The 22,796-nt window shown below is 41.7% G+C and overlaps 1 protein-coding gene across 5 annotated transcripts in view; it reads left to right on the top strand.

Moving 5' to 3' along the window:
• Window positions 1-22,796, top strand: part of NFATC1 (nuclear factor of activated T cells 1) — a 108,898-nt gene that overhangs the window by 62,844 nt on the left and 23,258 nt on the right. For 2 of the 5 annotated variants that reach the window (XM_050308597.1, XM_050308608.1), the window contains exons 7-9: window positions 973-1,028; window positions 2,282-2,414; window positions 15,671-16,357. In XM_050308597.1, coding sequence (XP_050164554.1) covers window positions 973-1,028; window positions 2,282-2,414; window positions 15,671-16,357 — 876 coding nt within the window. Of the gene's footprint in view, window positions 1-972; window positions 1,029-2,281; window positions 2,415-15,670; window positions 16,358-22,796 lie in introns of those variants that run through there. The other 3 variants (XM_050308619.1, XM_050308626.1, XM_050308636.1) reach the window with 3 other exon arrangements.

Consider the following 22,796-nt stretch of genomic DNA (forward strand, 5'->3'; position numbering starts at 1 on the left):
AATGTGCAAAAGAGATGACACAAAGTCTCAGTTTCCTGTTCATTTCAGTAACATCTGACAGTGGTAGGACTCCTGTGTCTCTCCTGCCCAGCTTAGCCAGCAGTCTACTTATGGCCTTATGTGTTTTTCTAGGCTGGCAGAATGGAAATCTTATATTCTCTATTATTTTTCTGATTTCTTTGCTGTTGAGGTTTGAAGATGCAGGGAAGTAAGAGCCCACCTTGTTATTGACAAGTTATTTCTTTATCAGTGATGTGCAGAAAGAATGACTGGACAAAACCAATTTCTTCCCCAGAAAAAGTTACAGCTGTGGATTAAATCTGTGTTTGCTTGAAAACAGAAATACAGTAAATTAGGAGGACCCAACACACCACTAGAAGCAGCTCCAGAAGTGGGACCATTGTAGCTAAGCTAAACCAACTTTAGAATGGAGCAAAACGCAGTGTTTCCCAGCCTACGGCCTTGCCTTTTGATCCAAGCAGAAGAATTCTGACAAGCCAGACTAGGAGTATATTAAAATCAAACACTGCATGGCTGAGGAGTTTCTTAATACTACCTTTTTTTGTTGTTGTGTTTAATATTAATGTTGAATATGACATACAGCATAGGCAGTGATCAAAAGGCCTTACACGTAGCAGTATTGTTGCCTGAAAGTTCAGGAAACTAAGGTGTACGACAGTTGCACATTTTATCCAGACTAGTGGCAGAACAAACTCACAATGTCTTTCCCCGTCGCAGCATCACGTGCTCTGGATTGTGGTTTTCCCCTTCAGAAAAGCTGAGCAGACTCCTGCCACAGGTTACCCACCCAGATGGTCTCTCAGTTGGGCAACACTTTGGCAATGTGTTTTGAGAGCTGTTTTTCATATATGCAGTGCCCCTTCAAAGAGATTTTTTCACAAAGTCAGTCCTTCCTTGGCTTGGGAGAGGAAAAAAGGACAGAACTAGATATCTTTTTCTTTTGTCTTTTAGATGGTCACCATGTGTGGGAAATGGAAGCCAAAACCGACAAAGAAATGTGCAAGCCAGTAAGTCTGCCTTAAATATTTTAACATCAGGATGAAAAATATATATTGCTTTCTCCAGCACTGTTACTAAAGAGGGATTTCCAAGGCTTTGGCACTGAAACAGAACAAGTACTTAGGCCTCCCCTCCTGGAAATCTTTCTTTAACGTGAGCATGGGGTAAAAAACCTTCTCTGGAAGCTATTCCAAAAGTAGGAGAGACCATTTGGAAAATATTTTTTCATTGTCCAGGATGGGCCAGCCCTGTCTGCTCATCTTCTATCGTGCTGGGTCAGTTCTTTCCTCTGCTCCCAAAGCAATTTCTGATCGTTTTCCTTGGCTCTCCTCTATCTTCAGCAAAAGAAACATGAGTACCCTCACAGGAGATCAACCCCACGCTAGAGAAGTGTGGCTCTCTCAGCCATGACTCTAAGTGGGAAGTACGTCCACTATTCCATGTCTCCAGGAATATGCAATACTTGCAGACCTGCAGGCAAACGATTTAAAGATCTCAGCTGAATTCAGGCCAAATGCTAAGATGAGCATTCCATTTTATTCTTTCAAAAAGTGCCAAGGGAGGTTTTGATGGTCATAGCAGATTGCACTGTGCGTTTGTGTAAGTTGATGCCCTAGCAGCTAAGTCTTTCCTTAGCCCTATACCTGGAGCATTTGGTTTCTGACAGTGGAAGATCATCTACAGGCTGTCCAGCCTTTCTTCCTGTATCACTAGATGTTCTTGCAAGATCTCCTATCTACAGAAACTAGCACGCTTAAAACTTCCTGAGTTGTTATATGAAAAAATACTGCACTGTGGAAAATGGAAATATTTGAATAATCCTGTCCTAATGGCTTTCAAAGGAAATTGTGTTAGCTTGAGATATACTGGGGATGACCTGCCAACTGAGCTGTTGTGCTTTCTCCTGCTGAGTTAGACACCACAATTTGATTGTGGTCCCAGATTCTTGACAGAGGCAGGGGGGATGGAGCCTTGTCCATATGCAGTGTCATATTTGCTGTCCAAAGGGAAGAAGTGAAAGCTAGTGATTTTCTAAAGATCCGAACCATGCTAAAATATTTTCCTTGCTTCTAGAGTCCATGGAATGGACACAGGAGTTGGTGGGAGGCCATCCTTGCCCACAAAACCTACCAGTTTCCCTGCAGAGGATTTTCTTCCTTGGGAGCCCAAGCACCTCCTTTTCAGGGTTGATGTTTGAATACTGTTGTACAGCTTGACTGCCTTAGTCGTGTCTTGACTTTCTGATGTGTTGCTTTTGCAGAATTCACTGGTGGTTGAGATACCACCTTTCCGCAATCAGAGAATTACCAGCCCTGTTCAGGTCAACTTCTATGTCTGCAACGGAAAAAGAAAGAGAAGCCAGTACCAGCTTTTCACCTATCTCCCTGCCAATGGTAACAAAACATGTTCCTTATCTCTGCTAGTCAAAACTGAGAGATAATGATGATTACTTAGAAAGACTTATGGCTCTGATAGTTTTTTAGTAACCTGAATAATTTGGATGTGTACCTGGTGTTCTAAAATGAGAGTGAGAATCAACCCACGAGAGGTGCCTTTCTGTTTGCTGTCCACACAAGAGACCTCTTCTGCAGATTATTTCCATTTGTGTTGGTCGCAGAGACCTATTGGAACAAGGGCTTCTGCTTTTGGGAGCTGAAGAACCACAACACAAACACATGTATCTACAAATTGTGAAGGCACTGAGCTCTCTGCTAAGTTGCTGTCAACCCTGAATCTGAATTTCTGGCCCCAGAAGATACATTGCATTTGAATAACACTTCTGAATTTGCACCACAGCATTGTAACCATGCTGGGCTCTGAGCTGGAAGTGGTGTGTGGATTCTCCTTGCAGTCATTCTGTACCTCGCTGTCTTGCTCAGGATGAAAGTTGAGATGGGCAACAGAGATCAAAGTGCTCCACACAAAATGATTTATGTATGGGAAATGTTTGGAAACACATGACAGTACTTTTTTTGAGCTTATATTGATAGCTATGAAATGACAATAAAGTCACTCATGATAGCTGAATTCCAAGCAGGCTTGTAATGAAGATTTTAATAGCAAGGAAATTTGGATTTTATTATTATTATTATTATTATTATTATTATTATTATTATTATTTGAAATGGCTCTATTTCTAGGGCCTTCCCCTTCTTTTGGGGAAGGCAGGAATAAAAGGATGCTTGTTTTGTTGTTGTTTTAGAAGGAAGAGGAATTAGAAAAATTATTAGGTGCTTTTTTGTAGACTTTCCAAGTGAAAATAGTCCTTCTGGGGAGATTCCCACAAACCAATACTTGAGTCATGTCGCAGGACTTGAAGAGACCTGCCAATTTTTTGTAGGTGAAATCCCTTAAAGTACACATTTGGAATTTCACCCAGTTAGCATGCGTGCATTTCAGACTTCTATCAGGACTTTAATTTATAATAAAAGTACAGGAAACTTGACATGGGCAACTGACTGCTTATTGCATATGTGCTGTGTAGCTATGCTTCAGTGACTCAGCCTACTTATGCAAACTTCATCCCCAGTGGGGATGTCTGTGTATATTTAAAGACTGTTCATCTCTTAAATTGGAAAGAAAAAGAGTTGTTATTCTCTTCCACAACACTTTTCAGCAACAAAAATCAGTTGTACAGGCAATCAGGTAGTGCCTTGTCACCCAAGTTCCCCTCATAAATATTTCAGATTCATTCCTCGTCATAACTACTGTTTATTAAGCAACATCTTCCCTTCAGCCTTTACACAGGCCATTTTTTACCATTGTATTCTAAACCATGGGAACAGCATTCACTGCTGCAGAGTTGGTTTATGTTGCCCCCATTCTCTGTTTGAAACATTGGATGTTTCATTTGATGTGAAGAGGTGGGAATATATGACTAGTGAAAGGCAACAGAGAAACAGCCTAGGCTTTATTCTGCAAAGACATCTTTAATTATGGTAATTGTTGAAATCACTGGACATCTTTTTTAGTCTGCTGTACCGATTTAAATTTATGGGAAATCTTTTCATTTCAGTGTAGGGAAACCTGAAAGAAAAAGTGTAACACCAGGATAGGGTAAAGGAAAGGTATTCATAGTAAATATGCTTTGCTCCCATTCCTGTTTGGTTCTCCACTCACATTCTCTTAATACACGTGTATATGTGCATATAGGTAATTGAAAAACAGGTTGTATTCTTCGCAGCCTCTCTCATTACAGTGGTAAGAGTGAATGTGCTTCTGCAATCATCAGAATTAATAGTATACTATGTTTTTATTATGCTGTGTTGTAATGCCTGTGCTAGAGCTTTAAGGTTCTGCCTTTATGTGGCTGGTGTTTTTTTCCATCTTGTCTTTCAAAGATGCATACAGTCACCTCAACCATATGTTTGCAAACTGTATACAGTGACTGAATCAGTGATTTATGGTGCTGCATTTCTAGGAGTCATTTTAGGATGTTCTGCCTTAGTTGCTTTCAGTCACAACGTTCTCATAGTGATTCAAGACATTGTAGAAAACTAAAGTTTAGCTCATAAGGAAAAAATACTTGAGTCAACAGCCACTGGGTGATCAGTGTAAAAAATGTAAATGAGATAAGTGATTTTGGCCCAGTTAACAGTTTGCCTCTTGTTTAAACAAATCCCACAAACAGAGAAGGTGAAGAGCTTTGAGAAGCAAATGTCAGTGATCATCAAGTGTAAGATGTAGTTTCACAGATCAGATGGTATCCTGCAAGCTGCTTCTCCTTCCTTGCTTTAGGACTAATCAGAATGCTATTATTTCAGTGCCTACTGTAGTTTTGCAGGTATTGCTGCATGAGGGAGCTTTTGAAAGCTTCATAACGCACATTAGACGTATTTTACAGCTCAACTGGACCGTGCCAAAGCAAAATACTGTACGTGGACTAAAGCATAAATATTGTGTGAGCCTGCTGGCCGTGCTCCTGGGGTGGGTGTGGGTACACGCAGACCAGTGGGAGAGCCATGGGCTTGCTGTTCAGCTCCAACCGCAGAGCAGTAGGGCTTTTTTCCTGTAGCTCCTATTTCTCCTCATTCCCTAGGGGAGAACAGCCAGTGGATCCAGGGACACGTGGCCTCACTCATCCCACCTCCTATGGATGGTCCTATAGCGTCTCCATGGAGTACAGCTCTGTGACGTGCAGTCAGCACAAGCTGCCATCTCCAGCAGAGTGTTATGGTTTCGTCGCCTTAAGGCTTCTCCTGTGTTGCGGAGATATGGCAGGATTGTACCTTTCCTCTGTTAGCTCAAGTGTTTTGCAGAGCAGGGACTTCCTTTGTGAAGATAAGTTCCTGCTTCAGAAACAAAATAATTGCTGTGAACATTAAAATCTTACTGCTCTGTAAATGAAAAGTTTAAATAACAAAACAAAACAGAAAGTAGATGCTTCACAAATGGAGCCAAGGTCTTGAAAACTGGCTTGCTTGAGTCTTTGGCTTGGGACAGACTGTAAACCTAAGTACTCATAATCCACTTTTAATTGAAATTTTGATTTACTGTTCTGCTAAATCTGAGCAACCCCTGAATCCTGTCGTAGCCTATATTGTACAGAAATGACTGTAATGTCATTTTTTCAGTATTACTTTAATGTTACGCATCACTGAGCAGCTGCATATCAGTTTTGTCCTGGAGCCTGCAGGCTGTAGGCTCTTGAGACTCCTCTCCAGACATGCCTAGTGCAGAAATATAAGTAGTTTCCATACCATTCTGGCACAGGTGAATTCCCACAGCTCCTGTGGTAAGTACTGATACGTTTTGCATTGCCACATCCCATCAGAATTTGAGGAGGAAGGCTCCGGACCAGTTGCTGCAGTCAGGAGTCTGAGCAGAGCACAGTGAGCAGACTCTTGGATATTCAGCTTTTAAAGTGCCTCCGTTGCTGCAGCTTTGTGCAGATGGGCTCTGAGGCTCCATTACGTGCAGCAGAACATTTTGGAAAACCATTGGTGAACACTGCATTTGTGAACCCCACCCTCCAGGAAAACACGTGGTTTTGACTTCTGTTTAATGACTGCATATCATTTTGCTTCTATGAATTTATTACACCATTGGCCCATATATGCATTTGAAATAGGAAAAATAGTCTTCTGAAATCACTAGATGTAAGCAGTAGCGTTTGAGGGATAAACTAACCTGGAGAGCCCGAAGAAGTACACAAGCAACCAGATGTATGCTGTGGTTCCAAAACCTGTGTTTTCACCTGCTAAGAAAGCTGAAGGCGTTCTCCTGCTCAGAAGACTTTAAACAACTCACTGAATGATAAGGGTTAGATGTCTGTTTGTTCAGATTTCTTTTAAGTAGGTACATCAAAATAGAGGAAATGTGTTGAAGAATTTACTTTTTGCAAATAGGAGTGAGTGCTCTCTATGTTTTCTAATATCTAATGAATATTGATAATCAAGAATGGTGAATACCAGAAAGTTTTCTTTGAAAATAGACAAGTAGTGACATTTGATTAACCAAAGACAGGCTAGTTTGCCTAGAAAATATTTAATAAGATTGAAAAAGGAAAGTTGATGTGTTTCTTTCACTGGAATGAAAAAGTACTCTTTTGCAAACAGTTGATGATAAAGCGTTTCTGTTTCTGTCAGGCTTCTTAATTGTCAAAGAATTATTAAAAAATCATTTCATTGCTTCTAGTATTTATTAAAATGGTGTTAATATTATGGGCAACCTTTATTTGGAGATGCGTTTCACTACCCATAGGGCCAGATTTTCAACTGCACAGCCTCCACTTGCAGAGTCAGCTTTTCTGCAGTTCCTTTGCCTCCCTGCACAAGTCTTCAAGGTGTTGAGCTCCTCTGAAAACCTGGCCACTGTGATTTGGTGGGGATGCAGGTCCTTCAAAGCTGCATGTAGGGAGTTGTGCTGAGAGCCTGTCTGTGGCGACTGGATGTTCCTTAGTATTGTGGTTTACAGCACAGCAGCATGAAACTGAAGGTCTTAGAATTGTAGAATAGAGTATCTCGAGTTAGAAGGGACCCATAAGGCTCATCAAAGTCAAACTACCTGCTCCTTGCAGGACCACTTTTTGGTGTACATCTGAAAAGGGTGATTAGTGCCCACTGCACATTGTTGTCAGCATCCTCCTGACTTCCTGAAGCCTCTGCTCTAAAAATATCTAAAATTATCCAAATGAGGATGCAAATCGTTGCCGCTCTAATGTGACACAGCACACAGCTTGTGCTGATTGTCTTCTGACACCTCTCACCTCTTCAGTATTCGATGGATTTTCCTGCTCAAGGTTGGCAAAATTATCAGCCTAGTCCTTTCTGAAAAAAAGATGGTGATTTGGGAGCTGTTGGGGAAGCAGGGACAAATTCAGAGCCTGCGTTGTGAATGGATCCTAGTCGGTGGCTTATGCAACATGATCACAGCAGAGCCATGAAGGGCAGCACCTCGATGAGGGGACTGAGCATAGCTGAGTTAGGCCTGGAGGCTCACACCTGCTGGAAGTGTTTCCATCCAGCCCAGGGAACAGCCAGACTGCTGCAAAGCTGGTGCAGGGCAGGATAGGACAACAGAAGGGATGGGGAGAAGTGTTGGCCACAGGGGACTTACTTTAGGTGAAAATAAGAATCACAGTTACTCGTTTTTACACTATGCACTGTCACAGTTTATTTTATTTTGGCTGCTCAGTGGTTGATTGTTACTTTTGACATCTAATAGAGTAACTAAAAGCAGGTAAGATTTTGTCAGTCCTGTTTCCATTTAGGACAGTCATAAAATTCATGATCGCTGGGTACATCAGTCCTTCTGCTCCCATCCAGCAGCCACTCAAGGTCTGTGGCAGAGTAGAGGAGGCATTCACCAGCATTACACCCCTGGATGCTCTAGTGGGTACCCAGCTGGTACCACACTTCATCCAGGTGACATCTGTTTTCAGCAGTCAGCCAGAGCCCAGCCATCCAAACTGGAGATGCAGTCTGTCTTGATCTCTAAGGGCAGAACTCTGCCTCTCTGTGTGGTGCTCCTTCTTCACCTGGAAAGCCAGCAGTACCTGTGTAATGTCCCTGAGACAGGCAGGGGTGGCTGAGCACTGTGCAGAAGCCCCTGCCTGTGTCTGACCATCAGGATCCACAGCAGCAGCAGTGATCACCCGTAACAGTTAACTTCCAGTGCATAAAGTTGTCTTTTGGCAGTACTTCCCTTTTCAGATCTTTTGCTTCAGATAACAAAACCCAGCCTTGTGGTTTTGGTCACCAAACCCCTCTGCATGAGCATCTTGAGGACTCCCTCCCTTATTTCCCAGTGATTTCACATGCATATGTTAGCAAGCATGGGGCTTTGAGATCTTCCAATTAGCTTAAAAGTCAAAAGGTAAAACTTGTGTGAGTGAGCGGAGTTTAGAATTACATGGGCTGGATTACAGGAGATGCTTATTTTTGTTCTCCTTGAGTGGCTGATCACCAAAATTAATCTAGCCCAGTAATTGATCCTAAAGGGGACACAGTGGTGGAGGCTGCTGGAAGTGAAATGCATGGGCAAGGAAGACTGTGGGAGAAACTGCATCCTCCTCTGAAGACAAAGACCATGTTGGAGCTGAGATGTCTGAGGTCAGCCAAGTCCAAACACCTCTCCAGAGAGGATGGATCTGTGGATAGGACTGGTGCTGTAAGGATGCCCTCCTGACAGCCTGTCCTTGCAGAGCATCTCACAGGACTGCCAGTGGTGAGGACTGTCAGGCTGCCCCGGTCCTTGCAGGACCGCTTCCCACAGACCCTGCTCTCCTATTCTTCTCCTCTTGTCAGGAGAGCAGGGGTAAAGTCAGCACTGGTGGTGTAATGTTATGCAGCACCATTGAAAAAGACCTCAACCCAGTGAATTTTAACATGTCTTGACAGAGTAAAAACTGACATGAAAAGCCTTGGCCAGCGTAGCCTGAGTATTGTGCACAGTTAAACCTCCAGCTCAAGGCAGTAGTGGAGCGAGGTGCTGTACTGCACGGCGGGAACAGCTGTAGAGCAGCCCATATGGGCATATCACAGGACTTGATTTTCATATTCAACATCATAAGATTTAATAAAGTGTTGTGATGGAAAATTGTGCCTTTTAAGAGTTTTCCCTTTTTCTTTTGAAAAAAAGCCAACGCCCATCTTCTGCACTAGCACAACCAAAATGCCCTCCACCTATTTTCCACTCCTTCCACCCCGGTTTAGCAGTGCATGCACCAAGCCACCATATATAATCTTCTGGTTTATAAATATGTGTAGAATTACCTAATAGTTGAACAGCTGTTGAAAAGCATTTAGCAAATGAGTTAGCTAGAAAGCATTTCCAAATCAGATAATCAGATAATGGCACTGTCCGAGATTATATGCTGAGATGTATGCACAAGGCTTCCATCTTCCTGGAGCTATTCTTGTATAAAACTGTACATATGCATCTGACCCCATAAAAATCTATCCAAACAAACCCAAAAAGGGCAGGCAGGCATGTGTTAGAGTTAGCCCTCCCAATGAGCAGCACCAGTAGCAGTGCACACTAACAAGAGAGGGTGAATTCAGATACTTATGCAGATAAAAGCTGCATTCACACGTATGCTGCCTACAGCTTCTTGATAGCATGAGGCTCCCTTTGTTTCTGAGTCACTGTGTTCTGGATTTATTAATTAAAAGCTAAAGCTTGATAGTAGCTTAACCTTTAAAAATGTTTCGGTTTAATAGGTGGAAATGCACAGATAGCATCTGCACAGGTCCCTGTAGTGACTGTCTCACAATATCCCAGGGGCTGAATGCTTGTCCCTTATCACTGAGATTACCACTGCTGCAGATATGTTGGTGGGTCATTTCAGAAAGTTTTGCTGAGCCACTGCTGCTCGGATGATACTGAAGGAAGGATTATATTTTCTGAGGGCAGCCAACCCCTTGCCTCTCCCTGACACCAACTGCTCCACAGTGAGAATGAGGGGAGAGGTCCTTGATGTACTCAAGCATGCTGGATCCAGCCAATGCTGCTGCAGCAGCCAGGATTTTGTCTTTGCACAAATCCAGAGTGGCTGAGCTGTACATGGTGATGTGTCCACATCCCTAATTATGTCTGTGGTCAACAAACAGCAAAGCAGCAGCAGGAGCTGGGGAGACTTGTGCGGTGTCTTCTGAAGGTGTGCTGCCAGCATCAAAACTGACTGACAAAGGAAGATTTCAAAGGCACAAAGAGCCTTTCAGAGTTCAAATCAGTAATGAAGATTTAGGTACCTAACTCCTCAACTCTTTTTGAAAGCCTCATCCCTAATTTTTACCAATTGCAAGACATTTAGAAGTTGAAGACATGTGTGCGTGCACATGATGAAAAAAGTAGTGTTTTGATTTTCATACTCTAACCAAAATCCTTGTGCTGGTGCCAGGGAACTACATCATAGTCTGCATCATGAAAGGTAGCTATTTTGTTGGATAGGTTCAATCAAACTTAAGGGTAAAATAAATATATTATAGTACCATAAATGTCTACATTGATAATACTACATGGAAAATGGGAATTTGTTAGTTAAATGTTAATCAGGATAAACATCTGTTTAATTTATATGATTTTATTTTCTCAGTTCTCATATTTTAATAACAGCCCTCCAAAAAAGTTTAAAAACCCATCTGGATTGCTAAAGTGTAAAAGCAAACAGACTTGTTAGAATTGTCAAAAAATACATATAATTTATATTTGAACACTTTCTGACTCCCTTTACTGAACGTGCATGATTTATTATTTTTCTTCTAGGTTTGATATATTAACTTTTTACCTGCTAGAAAGGCCTTTCATTTAATGTGGGCTTGCAGGACTGGCTGAAATATTTCTCCCAGATTCAGACACACACAGAAGGACCATTGTCTTCCACCAGTACCTCAGTATGATGTCATAACCCTGGTCTTTCTGAGTAAGAAGCTTTGATTTATAGCCAGGGCTGCTGCCAATGTGTGGTTCTTAGAACTTCATATTAAATTAGATGACATAATGACATGTGTTCAGAGTCTAAAAAGGCATCATCTAACCATTGAACACCAATTAGCAGAAATTAATTTGCTTATCAGACTAATTTACAACTGTGAGCTCTGTCATATTTTAATATGCAAAATCAAGCACTGTTTAAAATCACCTGTTACCTGACCTAATGCATTGTGAAGTAATAGGCATTTAAAAATTCACCATACAAACCAAACTTGCCTTCTTTTTTCCCTTTTTATGGCAAGGGCCAGATCCTTAGCAGAGTAGTGTCTCTTAAATGAGTAACGTTACTTCTGAGCCTGAGCACATGTAAAAACAGTATCATCTTTTGTGTATACAGTTTCATAAATTCTGGCTTCATTGCTGAAGTTTATTGTGGGCAAATCTCAGCATATGGCAAATTCAGTCACAATTTTTCGTTCTAGCCAGCTGAAAGACCGGGTGCTATCTCAGCACCACGGAGCAGTTTTGAGACAGAATTTTGTTGCTATTTGGTATGGCTCTGCTGGATTTAAGAAATAGCCTGGTTTCTGCTGAAAGTGCTTGCAGGTTCTGAACAGCTGTAGGGCTTTGCTGTTAATGGCCAGTCCAGGCCTGCCGTGTGACTAGGAGTGTCTTTTTTGGCTGGCAGGGTTTTACTACATCATTTAGGATTTGAAATAATTGAGTTAGAAGTTAGTTATGCTAATACTGTTCTCTGTTAAATATTAATCCTGAGAAAATTAACAGTACTGTCTGTATCTCACTGTGTGGAATATTCACTTGTGCAAGTGAGTGATGATGGAAATGGATGTGTATTATGGCAGCTAGCTTACCGTGCCTCCATGAGGATGTATAAAAGGGCTCGAAACCTGTCTTTTGAGCTCTGTTTTGTGAAGATTTGCAGTTAATGAAGCATGAGTCAATAGGTAAGTGGTAACACTAGTCCCTGGCTGGCCGGGAATAGCCCTCTCTGCTGTGTTGCCTTGTGCAGAGGTTTGTCCCATGCATTGCCCAGGGTTCTCCTGTGCAGGTCCAAGATTTGGACTTGATCCTTGAGGGTCCTGTCCAACTCTGGATATTCTATGATTTTCTCAAGGAGCCCACTGGGTGCCTACCTAGGAGACAGTGGTGAAGGTGGACACTAAGGTTTGTATTCTCAGCTGTTCTGTGCCAGCTGCAGTTGCTCACCCCAGCTGAGCATCTCAGTCCCCCAAAAGTCAGTGAGGCGGTGGGTAGGGTGTGTTAGTTACTGTAGCCTTATTACATATGAGTATTCTAAATTGTTTGAGTAACACTACAGACACACGTGAGGGTGGGTGGGTAGCCACTGAGCACAGTTGCAAGCTGTTCATGCATTGGTTTTGGAAGGTGTGCCTTGAAATACCTACAGCTCTTGCTTTGTGTCTCTACAGTCCTTTGAAAAGCAGAAGAAAATGACTGCCCTTTTAAAGAAAGACTATTAAGGTTGTTTACATCAACTTTTGACACATTCAGAGTATTTTCAGAATGATCAAATCAGACCCGCAGCTAGTTATAGTTGAGTTTGGAAATACAAACGCTAGCAAAGATTTTTGGCCCTTGTTACTCCATTTGGTGAAGTTACATAGGCAGGGGAGAAGCATGTAACAGGATAGAGTAGTGTAAATAAGCTGTTAACAGGTGAAATGTGGCAATTTGTGGTATATCTATCCTCCACAAGTCAAGTGCTATTGTTATTCATGTAAAATACTAAAAGTTGAGGCCTGCCCAAAAAGGGAAGTGTTAATGTCTTACGTTTCTTCTGACTTGCTCAGCTTTGCAGGTCTGATTCCAGATCATCTGGATCATTAGTAATGGGTTCTTCATGGAAAAAAAAAGTATCCTACAGACCTTCCTTTTCCAGACTGGTACGCCATGAAGACATTTGCAGTTTTTTAAAGTGGCTGCCATCCCACAGTTTGGTACATGCATACATTGACTCTGCCCAGGGTTAATGACTATGCAAATAGCAAAACCCTGAAAAGTCAGATATGAATCCCTTCACCATTTCAGAATGAATACTTTTCCTGTCTTCCAGTGTGATACCTGCTCTGGTTATGAGATTAGCCTACAAACAAAATATATGATAATGAGCAAGGGGTGACTTCTTTTACTGTGTTGAAAAAAACACATTAAAAAAGGTAATGGAGACAATTTAGTTGAATGAGTTTAAGCACCTCTAAGGCTAAGTGCAGGTAGTATCTGTCCATTTAAAGACAATTTGTTTCCCATTACATGAAATAACTGATGTTCAGGAGTATCAGTTCAGAGCAAAACACTGTAAACAGATGTCAAATAAAATGGAGGTGCCACTTAATCTCATATCCCTCCTTCTTGTTTCCCTCTCTGGCTACCAACCTACCATTAGCAAACAAGCTACTGTGACCTAGCCTGACTGGCCCTGTAATTAAGACCAGTCTCTATTTTCCCTCTGAACTGTGATTTATAGGCAGCCAGGAGCGCCCTTGGTTGCTGTCACCATCTCCAAGAGAGTTTTTGGAATGGAGTCGTGCCCACCCATCAGTCATTCACCTGGTGCAGAGCAGGACTTACTGGTTGTCCTCTGTTGGTTGCAGCGCATGTATTTCAGTGTAGCAACACAGAAAAGAGATTCACTATATTCATGGCCACTAATCAGGCCTCCAAATGGACCACATGGCATTGCTTTTATAGAGAAAATAATTCAAAGCTAAGTGACAAAGAAGTGCTTGGCAAATCAGGTAGCAAGGGTATGCTGTAGAAGAACAACAATGAGAAACCAGCCTGAGATCAGGAACCTGCCTTCTGTAAAGTCTCCGGCCCGCCTGCCATCAGGGCTATAACCCTTCCCTGGGTTATAACAAGTCAGACAACTCCAGGGTTTATTGGAGTTGTATTAGCAGTGGTTGAGCTTGGAATTATTTAGCACAGGTGTTTCTATAACAGTGATATATTGGGAAAATTCAGTGTTCAACAACCATCATATTTCCAGCTGTGCTGTGGTTAGTGCAAGCACAGTGAACCTAATATAAAACATGTGAGAATATTTGCTAGCTCAGGAACTTGTTAAAGGTATTTTCTTACAGTATCTGAGCTGCTGTGTTTATCTAGGTGCATTTCTTTGGTCTTGCATTTTCGTAAAGGGTGTGATAGAGGTTTTATAAAGCTGTCACTGAACCTGGAATCTGCTTCTCTGCAACCAAGTGCTTTAGTAGCCCTGCTATCCAGTGTACAGCATGCAAGAGGGTGAAAATAAGATTATGAGGAATCCAATGGCAGTCCGTTATCCCCAGCACATTTGTCTTGAGCAGCACCTGTGCATCTGTTACATATATAGACCTGTTTTTACTAGGGGTGCTAGAAATCTTGAAACAAGTGTTGCAAGCATCTACATGTAAAAGAACATAAAAGGAACAAAGTTAACAAGGGGCTAGGGGACTGTAAAACAAGGGTAGTGAAGTGCATTCACCACCAGCAAAATCTGTGAGTGTTAAAAGAGGTTTTATATGTACACATGCACACGTGCACTTTCAGGTGTTCAGAAAGACTCATACATGAACAGGACAATGTATAAGGGCTTTTGTAAAACACAAGCAAAAATATTGTCAGAGGCACTCATGCAAGACATGTCTCTGAGCTGAGTTGTGCAAAGATGTTTCACTAATAACTTCGTACCACAATGGGTTGGTTATTAGAATATTCTGAAAAATCTCCTCTGGTGTCACTGGAATTTTTTAGAAAGAAGATAAATGTATCCACAGTCAAGCATTGGATGCATTAGAGTTGCATCTATCTAGAAAAAATACATCTACAGACCAGGCTGGCCCTATTATTTATAATTTTCCTGATGGAGAAAGTGGGTGTCTTTTACCTCTGCACTGCATCTGTTGTAGCAGAAGCTTCAAAGGCACCTCCCCTTGATTTGAGAGAGAAAACCAATGATGTTGAAAAGACACTTCGACTTGAGGAAGGATCTTCTCTGATTTGAGAAAGCAGCTCTACACTTGTCATGACTGAGTTGATGCTCATTGACTGTCATTTCTGTCCAGATTCTGGTAGTTTTTAGAGACTTGACCTGACAGCTCAATTAGGGCATCTTTTGGGACAAGTAAGCAGAGGTCTAGAACAGGAATCAGTTTTTCTTGGTAGACAGAGACTTACTGACATTTGTTAGGAGTTGGCATTAGCAGAAATTAAAAACTAAGTAAATAATTTCCTATCTTTCAAAAACATCCTCATAATTGAAAACTTCTTGTACATAGCAGTTTGTCATGTATCATTGCAACTTTACTTTCATTGAACTCCGAAAGCCCCATCCCTACCTTGTTATGCTCCAGTTTACTGAGTGTGCAGACATTTATCAAATGAGCCATCAGTAGCCGTGGAACTGCAGTAGTATATCCAAGTTAAAATTCTTGCCTTGATTACTACAAATCCATGGAGCCCTTGGGTCCAAAGCTTCCACTGAAGCTCAGTTATTTGCAAATAGATTTTTATAGCACATTAGTGCTGGAGGAGAGTCCAAAGAAAATAGTCCTTTTCAATATTAGAACCAGCTGTGACTTTCTTGTGCTGATGACTCATTCATTTTTTTTATAGGGTGGGAGAACTAGGCAAAAGACACACAGAGTCTTATTCACGACGTTGTTTGTTTTGCAAAGGGTATCCTAGCCACAAGCCAACTTGATCATACCAATACGCAACTCATGTTTATTTAAAACCTTTTTTCTTTTAACAGTTCCAATTATAAAAACAGAACCCACAGATGACTATGAGCCTGCTCAAACCTGTGGACCAATGAACCAAGGCTTAAGCCCTCTTTCTAAACCATACTACAGCCAGCAGATCATGATGCCCCCTGATCCTGGTTCGTGCCTCGTGGCTGGCTTTGCCTCCTGTCAGCAGAGGAACGCCGTGATGTCACCCTCTCCCAACGCAAGCCCCAAGCTGCACGACCTTTCGTCCTCTCCTTACAAGTGCATCCCCAACCCGGGCCACAGTCACCTCGGACTTCAACAGCCCGCTGGAGGTGTCCCCACCATACAGGAAGTGCCAAGGTCTATAGTTGTGCACCCAAGCTCCCCCGAGCAATCATCTCACATCATGCTGCAGCCGCAGGTGAGTCAACATCTGAGCAGTAGCTGTCCCCTTGGTTATCAACAAACACTCTATCCCAACAGTCCCTCTTCTCCAGTTCCATCTGTTACCCAAGAGCCAACCTATTTGCAGTCCTGCAGTCCAACTCACTCATCCATAATGGGTCAACAGCAGCAGCAACTGCCGAAGGTTCACAGAAATGAGTCTCCAACAACCCAACCACTGTCATTGCCAGAGTTGCATGAGGAAAGTAATCATAATTTGGCCCCTATTCCTGTAACGATCAAGCGAGAACCTGAGGAATTGGACCAGATGTACCTGGATGATGGTAAGTCTTCCGCAGCATAGGTTTGCGTTCACCATGTTGCTCTTACCAGTGAGTTCCCTTAACCCCCTCCTTCTTTTGAACCCTGGTGGTAAAAAAGTTCAATTAACAGCCTGGTGTAATGGTGCGGCCTTTTGCTTGGATTGTCTCTGCACAGGAAAGGGCCCTCTCATTTCATTTGTGATAACGAAACCACGGTATCTAAGCATTAAATGCTGTTAGTCAGCATAGAGCTAGCTGCATGACCCACAGCTATGTTGTAATAACCTTAACTGTATGTTCTTGGCTTATGCCCACACCAGTGACCTGCAGAGCTGCAGTGAAAACATATTTAACATTGTCCCATTCATAATGCAGTGAAATGTCTGATGTGCAAATCTGTTCACTGGAACTAAATGATAAACCGCTCTACTTCAGTTGGGAAGGTTGAAATTGAAAACGGAGGCACATCTTTCAGCATAACTTTTTACAGTCTGTTTGCATCTGGCATTAAGATTGGTTTTTTTCCATTCTTATTGTGGCCTTGCTGATGTTTTGGGGTATTTTTGGTCTTTGGGTTTGTTTTTTTTTTTGCTTTTGTAAGATTCCGTATGTATATATATTCTCCATGCACCACTGAAAAGTGAAAATACTGTGATAAACTTGTCATACTCTAGTTTCCAAAGATTTATTAGTTGAATGTAATAAAAGGGATAATATGGAATTTGATTATGTGACCTCACTGAACTGTGATTTAGCATTTGCTGCTAAGCATCCCAGTAGTATTCTGGTCCCTCACCTTAATGCAGTATGTGAGTTCCCTTCCAATAGCCACATAACTTTATATAACATACCATTCTATTTGAAGAAGAGATCCTCTTAAATGGCTGCATTGAAACTAATTAGTGCCAAGGAACATCTGAACGTGATTGTCCTTGAGGGAGAATTTAAGACAATTCATTGCACTGTTTTTTTTAAAAAGAACATTTTGTCATTCTATTTTAAACAGCATGCTACTCACTGAATTAGGATTGCAAGTTAATGTTTTGGAGCCTGAGTAGCAGCCCTTTGCTTTTCAACTCCAGAAAAATTATGTTTCTTAACAGAAGTTATTATTGGTCACACGATAGACAGGTCTAAGGAATTTTTCCTATTTAATTCACTACAATTTTACATAACACATCTTTTGTGACAAGGTTTTCTTCATATAGCAGACATTTTTACCACTTGTCTGTGCTGTAAAGGAGTAAGATTTCAACAAACTAAATTAGAAATGTACGCAAACCAAAACAAAAAGCCACAGCCAAATTTTGGTTTTGAGAGAAAACAGAAGTTGTATATGGAAGGAAGAGAATCCAGATAAAATCTAAATGAAGTCTATAGCTTTCTTTCTAGAAAAGCATGAGAAATGGGCAGTCTTCCTTCCTTACCTTTCAAAAATCCAGTAACCACTCCTCTGACAGAACCATGAAGGTTGCCTTTGGCTGGTCTCTCCAAGAGAGATGGGACTGCCTCTCTGGGATGAAAGGTGAATGAAGCTCCTTAGCCATGTCTACTTCAGGTTTTTCCTGGAGGAACAGAGGAACTTGCTACCACATGTTTTGAGAGAGAGGTTTTAGGGTTTTTTCAGCAGTACTCATTCTCTCTGATAAAGCGTAAATAATTTAGCCTTTAACCTCATCTGTCTTCTATGCCCTCTTCTGGACATACATGCACACCAGTCCTCTAACAGATGATCAGAAGTGATTGTAGAAGTCACCTTGTACATCTGTCCTGAAACTTGAGGTAGACTTTGGAGATCCCTTCAGCTAGCCCACAAGAACCATATGCCAAGAAAGAATTCATAGATACAACAGTATGTGATAGGAAAAAAAACAACCTTTTGAACTTTCAAAAATTATATACCACCAGTTTCCTCTAAAGGAGTTGGTCAGAAATGGCTAAACTGATATTTAAGTTTGTCTTAGGGTTCACGCTGATGGAGTGTAACCCATGTAAGCTACCCTTTCCTATATAAACCTTGTCACACTACCTGAAAGAAAAGGTCATCCACTCTGTGTTTTCTGTTGACAAAATGAAGCCCTTGTGAAAATCTGGAGTGGGCTACTATCGTCTTTATATCTGTCTCAGTATCTGGACAGTTAAGAGAGAAAGTATGTGGCAGAGGGACTAAAGGCAGGAAGCATGTCTTGTTGGACTTGTGGTGGCCAAGCCCCCCTGTTCAAACCATTCAGAGCTCCATCATGCCTCTGACACACAGCACAGGAGCGCAAAGCTGTGACTCAGGCTGGAAGCCTACTTGGTCTATGCTACATGCATTTCATGAGGGCAGCCTTTTCACCACCACTGCAGACATTGGTTTCACATTCCATTTAATCTGATGTAACTGCAGGCTCCAGTGGAAAGGGTGGCCTCAATCCGTCTTGCTCTCAGTCACATGTTCTTGCTGCTTCCTTTGAGTCGTATCAATTGATTATGGAGCAGCAGAGCAGGCTAATGGAAAATTAGCCTGCCCAAAATAGCAAAACCCACATAGTTTTCTCTTGGGTCAGCTCATGGAACCACATGCCCTTGGTCCAAGCTCTGGGTCCAGGCCTTGAGAGGGGCGGGAAGTCTGATGCTGTGGGTTGAGGGGTGCCACAGGACCGCTCCTGTTTGCAGCAGCCCACCCTAGGCCAGAGTAAGTGTGAGTTGAAGCCACACGTCTGATGTGATCTTATCTCCCCAGCAACTATCTAATCAGCTCATCCTGTCTCAGTTAAAAATCCCCTTCTCATGCTCACCTATCAGTTACGGAAGGATGACATCTGGGCTCCATGGCACAGTCTCAAAGGGCAGTTTGGCTACTACAGTGACTGCCTGGAAACCACCAGTAATTGCTCCTGGTATCCCGGGAGGTGCTGCTCATTGAGATGGGCATGGAAGAGGCAATGCACATATGTAGTGACTTTGTGCCTGGCCCTGTTTCATGCAGACCTCTGGCCATGACTGTGGAATAAGGGATAATGGGTTTTGGCAAGTGGCTCATGCCAAATGGGAGCTACTAGTCCTTCAAGTGCCTGATTTTTTTTTAAATAGGAACTTTTAAGCCATCACCATTGCCTATTACTGGTATCATATCCATCTCTAAGTGTTTTTCTTGTTGGAGGAGAGATATCTGTAGTACCTTATGGCTGAATTCTGAAAACCAGAATATCATATCCATGAATAAGGAGGGTTCCTCTTTTTTTTTCTTTTAATACAGTGCTTGTAGCTATTTAATTCATCCAGTTTTACGTAAAAGTATTTAAGAAGTGTGAGATATAGATATCTAACATACTTATAGGACTGCCAGACAAATGAAATACCCAGCCGTTTTTCCCAGATGATATTTCATAAAATTTTGGTTGCTTGTTTACCACTTTAAGGAGGTTTGATTTATGCATCTAATATATGCATAGCATTTTTGGACCAGGTATAAACAGAAATCTTTTGGTTTCAGCTTATGGGTTCAAAGCAATATTCATTCCTTTTGTTTTGGAGTATGTCCAAATATAGATCATACACACTGCAAAGTATAGATGGAAAAAAAGAGTCAATGAATTTATATAGATACACACCCTTTATATGACATTTTTCTTCTTTGGTAGTGGTGGGCAGCTGAAGTGATATAAAGGGAGCACACAAAGTGACTTCCATTTTGACAAATAAGTTTTAGTCTTGGCAATTTGTTTAAAATCAAAATCCACAGTAGCCACCTGGGCTATTCATTAAATGTGCTGTCTCTTTCAGTATGTGAATATATGATTCCACATATAGACCATATTTAAAACTCACACCATAAGGTGATACCTGATATATTATGGCTATGGTCTTGATACTGAAAGGTATCTGGCTTATATAGCAGCACTGGTTTCAAATAATTTTGAGTTCAACCTCCTAGCAAAGATTATGGCTGGCTGCCTTTGCTGCTTTGACAGGAAAATTTGATTAAAAGTGGTTGAAATGGTGACGTTTATGCCTGTTTTGGTCCTCTGCAAGAGCCCATGGTCCTTTGCAGTGGGAGAGGAAGTGTCTCCTGTCCTCCGTGCCAGGAGCTCTTGCAGAAACCTGCAGGACACTGTGGCACCCTGGTAGATGATGCCAGGGCTGACAATGTCTCTGTGTACGTGTGCCACCCCTGCCTTAGACAGAGAAGGTTAAGTGACATTTCTGTTTCAGAGCTAACATGGGAGTAGTGTGGGGTGCTAGGGTGGTGGAGCTCATGGAAAATCACTAGGCAGGCAGACTTGAGGGGCTTCTTCAGTACAAGTCCATACTGTAATTGTTTTTAAGAGAAAGCATTTTATTTGGGTATTGATGTATCTGCTGTGCTGTAGAGCCCCTTTGGGACAAGAAGTGGATTGGCCATGCCCCAAGGGATGGCTAGTTTGGGGAACCTACAAGCTGATGAAAATTCTTCCTGATCCCTGGAACCAGATGTGAACATTTACTTAATTTGTATCTCACTTTTGAACGTGCTCCTCTGTGCGCTCATCTAGCTAGTACTTGGGTCAAAAGCTGTGCTAGTCTGCTCTGGAGCTAGTCCTCCTTCTTTTCTGTTGACTAGGGCAGCTCAGATAAATTTTCAAATTTTTAGTTGCTTTTCTTAGTGATAGAAGAAACCCCCAGCTACAGGCAGTAGAGTGGAAGCTTTCTGGATGTTCAGGCAGCTGGGAACTGGCCAAGCTTACAACAGGAGATGCTGAAGGTGACTTGAAATCACCTTCCTTATACTCATTTCCCTTTCCTGGACCTAGTGTAGCCTGAGTGGAACTGAGCTCCAAATCTTTCATTTCACCAGGATGGAGAGAGTTCAATTAAGCATGCTAATGCTAAGAAACTTTTTCCAGTTTTTAACTGGCACTCCCAATAGCTATTGGATATTTTACCTGCAGCAGAATGACACTCAGTTGTGAAATTATTTCCTGCTGTTAGACACATCAGGGAATGTAGGTTTTATTACAGATGAAAATAAGGTATTTTGAAAAAGCAAGGGGGAAACACATTGGTACTAACAGGAAAAAATGTATGACTTACGTTCTCAGCAGGTTTCAAGGTATATTGTAAATGCTGTAATCCCATTTGTTATATTAATGCACAAAACTTCAGAAAAACAGCTTTTAATTTAAAGCAAAGTAGCATCCTGGAGAATTCTTTAAGGTCGGCTTGAGTACTGAAGCTGAAGATCTCAGTTTCTTCAGGCTTTTCCTGGGTTGTAATCTCAACTTTTGAGATGCAGTCCTAGCCTTGCTGAAATCAGCATCACACTCCCATTGCTGGCCATGGGGCCAAGGTTCCACATGCTGTTGCAAAAAAATGTTCTCCAGAACACCCCAAGTCCTGTGTAGGAGCCAGAACTGAAATAACAATATCTGAATGACAGATCTCTTGTCCAAAGTTTTGTATATTAATTCAGCCTCCTCCTCTCCACATGAATGCTTTCATAAAGGTCTCTATCCTGATCTTGACTTGATTGGATCTATAAATCTTTGTGTATTAAGATGAAAATACACAGGTCATAAACAAAGGTATCTGATGTTTGGATATGTGGCTAAGAGAAAGTATCAGAACCACATAATCATCTTTTTTAAAACAAGGAGGCTTTTGTTCTTGTGATTGTCTTTGCACAGCTGTGAGTTTTATAGCACCGTGCCAGTGAATGCACTCATTGCGACTTCTATTTTACTCTGAAAAGGTAAATTGGGAGCACTAAGCCCCCAATAAGTATGTAAAAGTGGCAAAACCACAGGTAAAGTGTTACTGAAAGCTGCAGCCCTGCCAGCCATTTCATTTTAAACATGGCTCTTTTAAAAATAACTTTTGCAGTAAAAGCTGTAACTCCTGGATGTAATATGAGCTATTGCTAATGTCATTCCCATGAATTGCTTACAGTGTTGAACTGTTAGATGTCTGACAAGTCCATATATCTCCTATACAGTATATATGAAAGATTTTTGCCTCTAAACCATATGTTCTTTTTTTACTCCTCTATATTCTGGAAATGCACGTGGTTTGGTGATATAGTTTATTTGAACAGGAACCATAGCAGACAGAATTATTCTTTTGCTGAAATGTATCCTTTTTCATACATCTCAGCTTCATGATTAAAGCGATTGGCTCTTGAGGCATTAAGTTTAGTCTGCTTCTGCCACAATTATGCCTTTGAAAACTCCTGAGTTCACTCAGTGATTTCCAGTAGTCCAAATGTCATTAGAACAACACGCAGGTAGTGTGCAAAGCCCGGTAACACTGTCTACACTTTGGTCTGGCTTGGGCGAGCTTTTCTCTCCCTCCCTCCCTCTTGGCCAAGCCTCGCAGCTCTGGGAGAAAACAAATAGCTTTCCTCATGGAAAGTTTTACTTAACCTGGCGTAGTGCCTGAGCCCAGACCCTCCTCATCTCTAATGATGATTGAAAGTGTACATGCTACTGTGATAAAACAT

This window comes from Myiozetetes cayanensis, unplaced genomic scaffold (genome assembly GCF_022539395.1).
Source record: "Myiozetetes cayanensis isolate MyiCay16 unplaced genomic scaffold, myiCay2020 scf1, whole genome shotgun sequence".
NCBI lineage: Eukaryota > Metazoa > Chordata > Aves > Passeriformes > Tyrannidae > Myiozetetes > Myiozetetes cayanensis.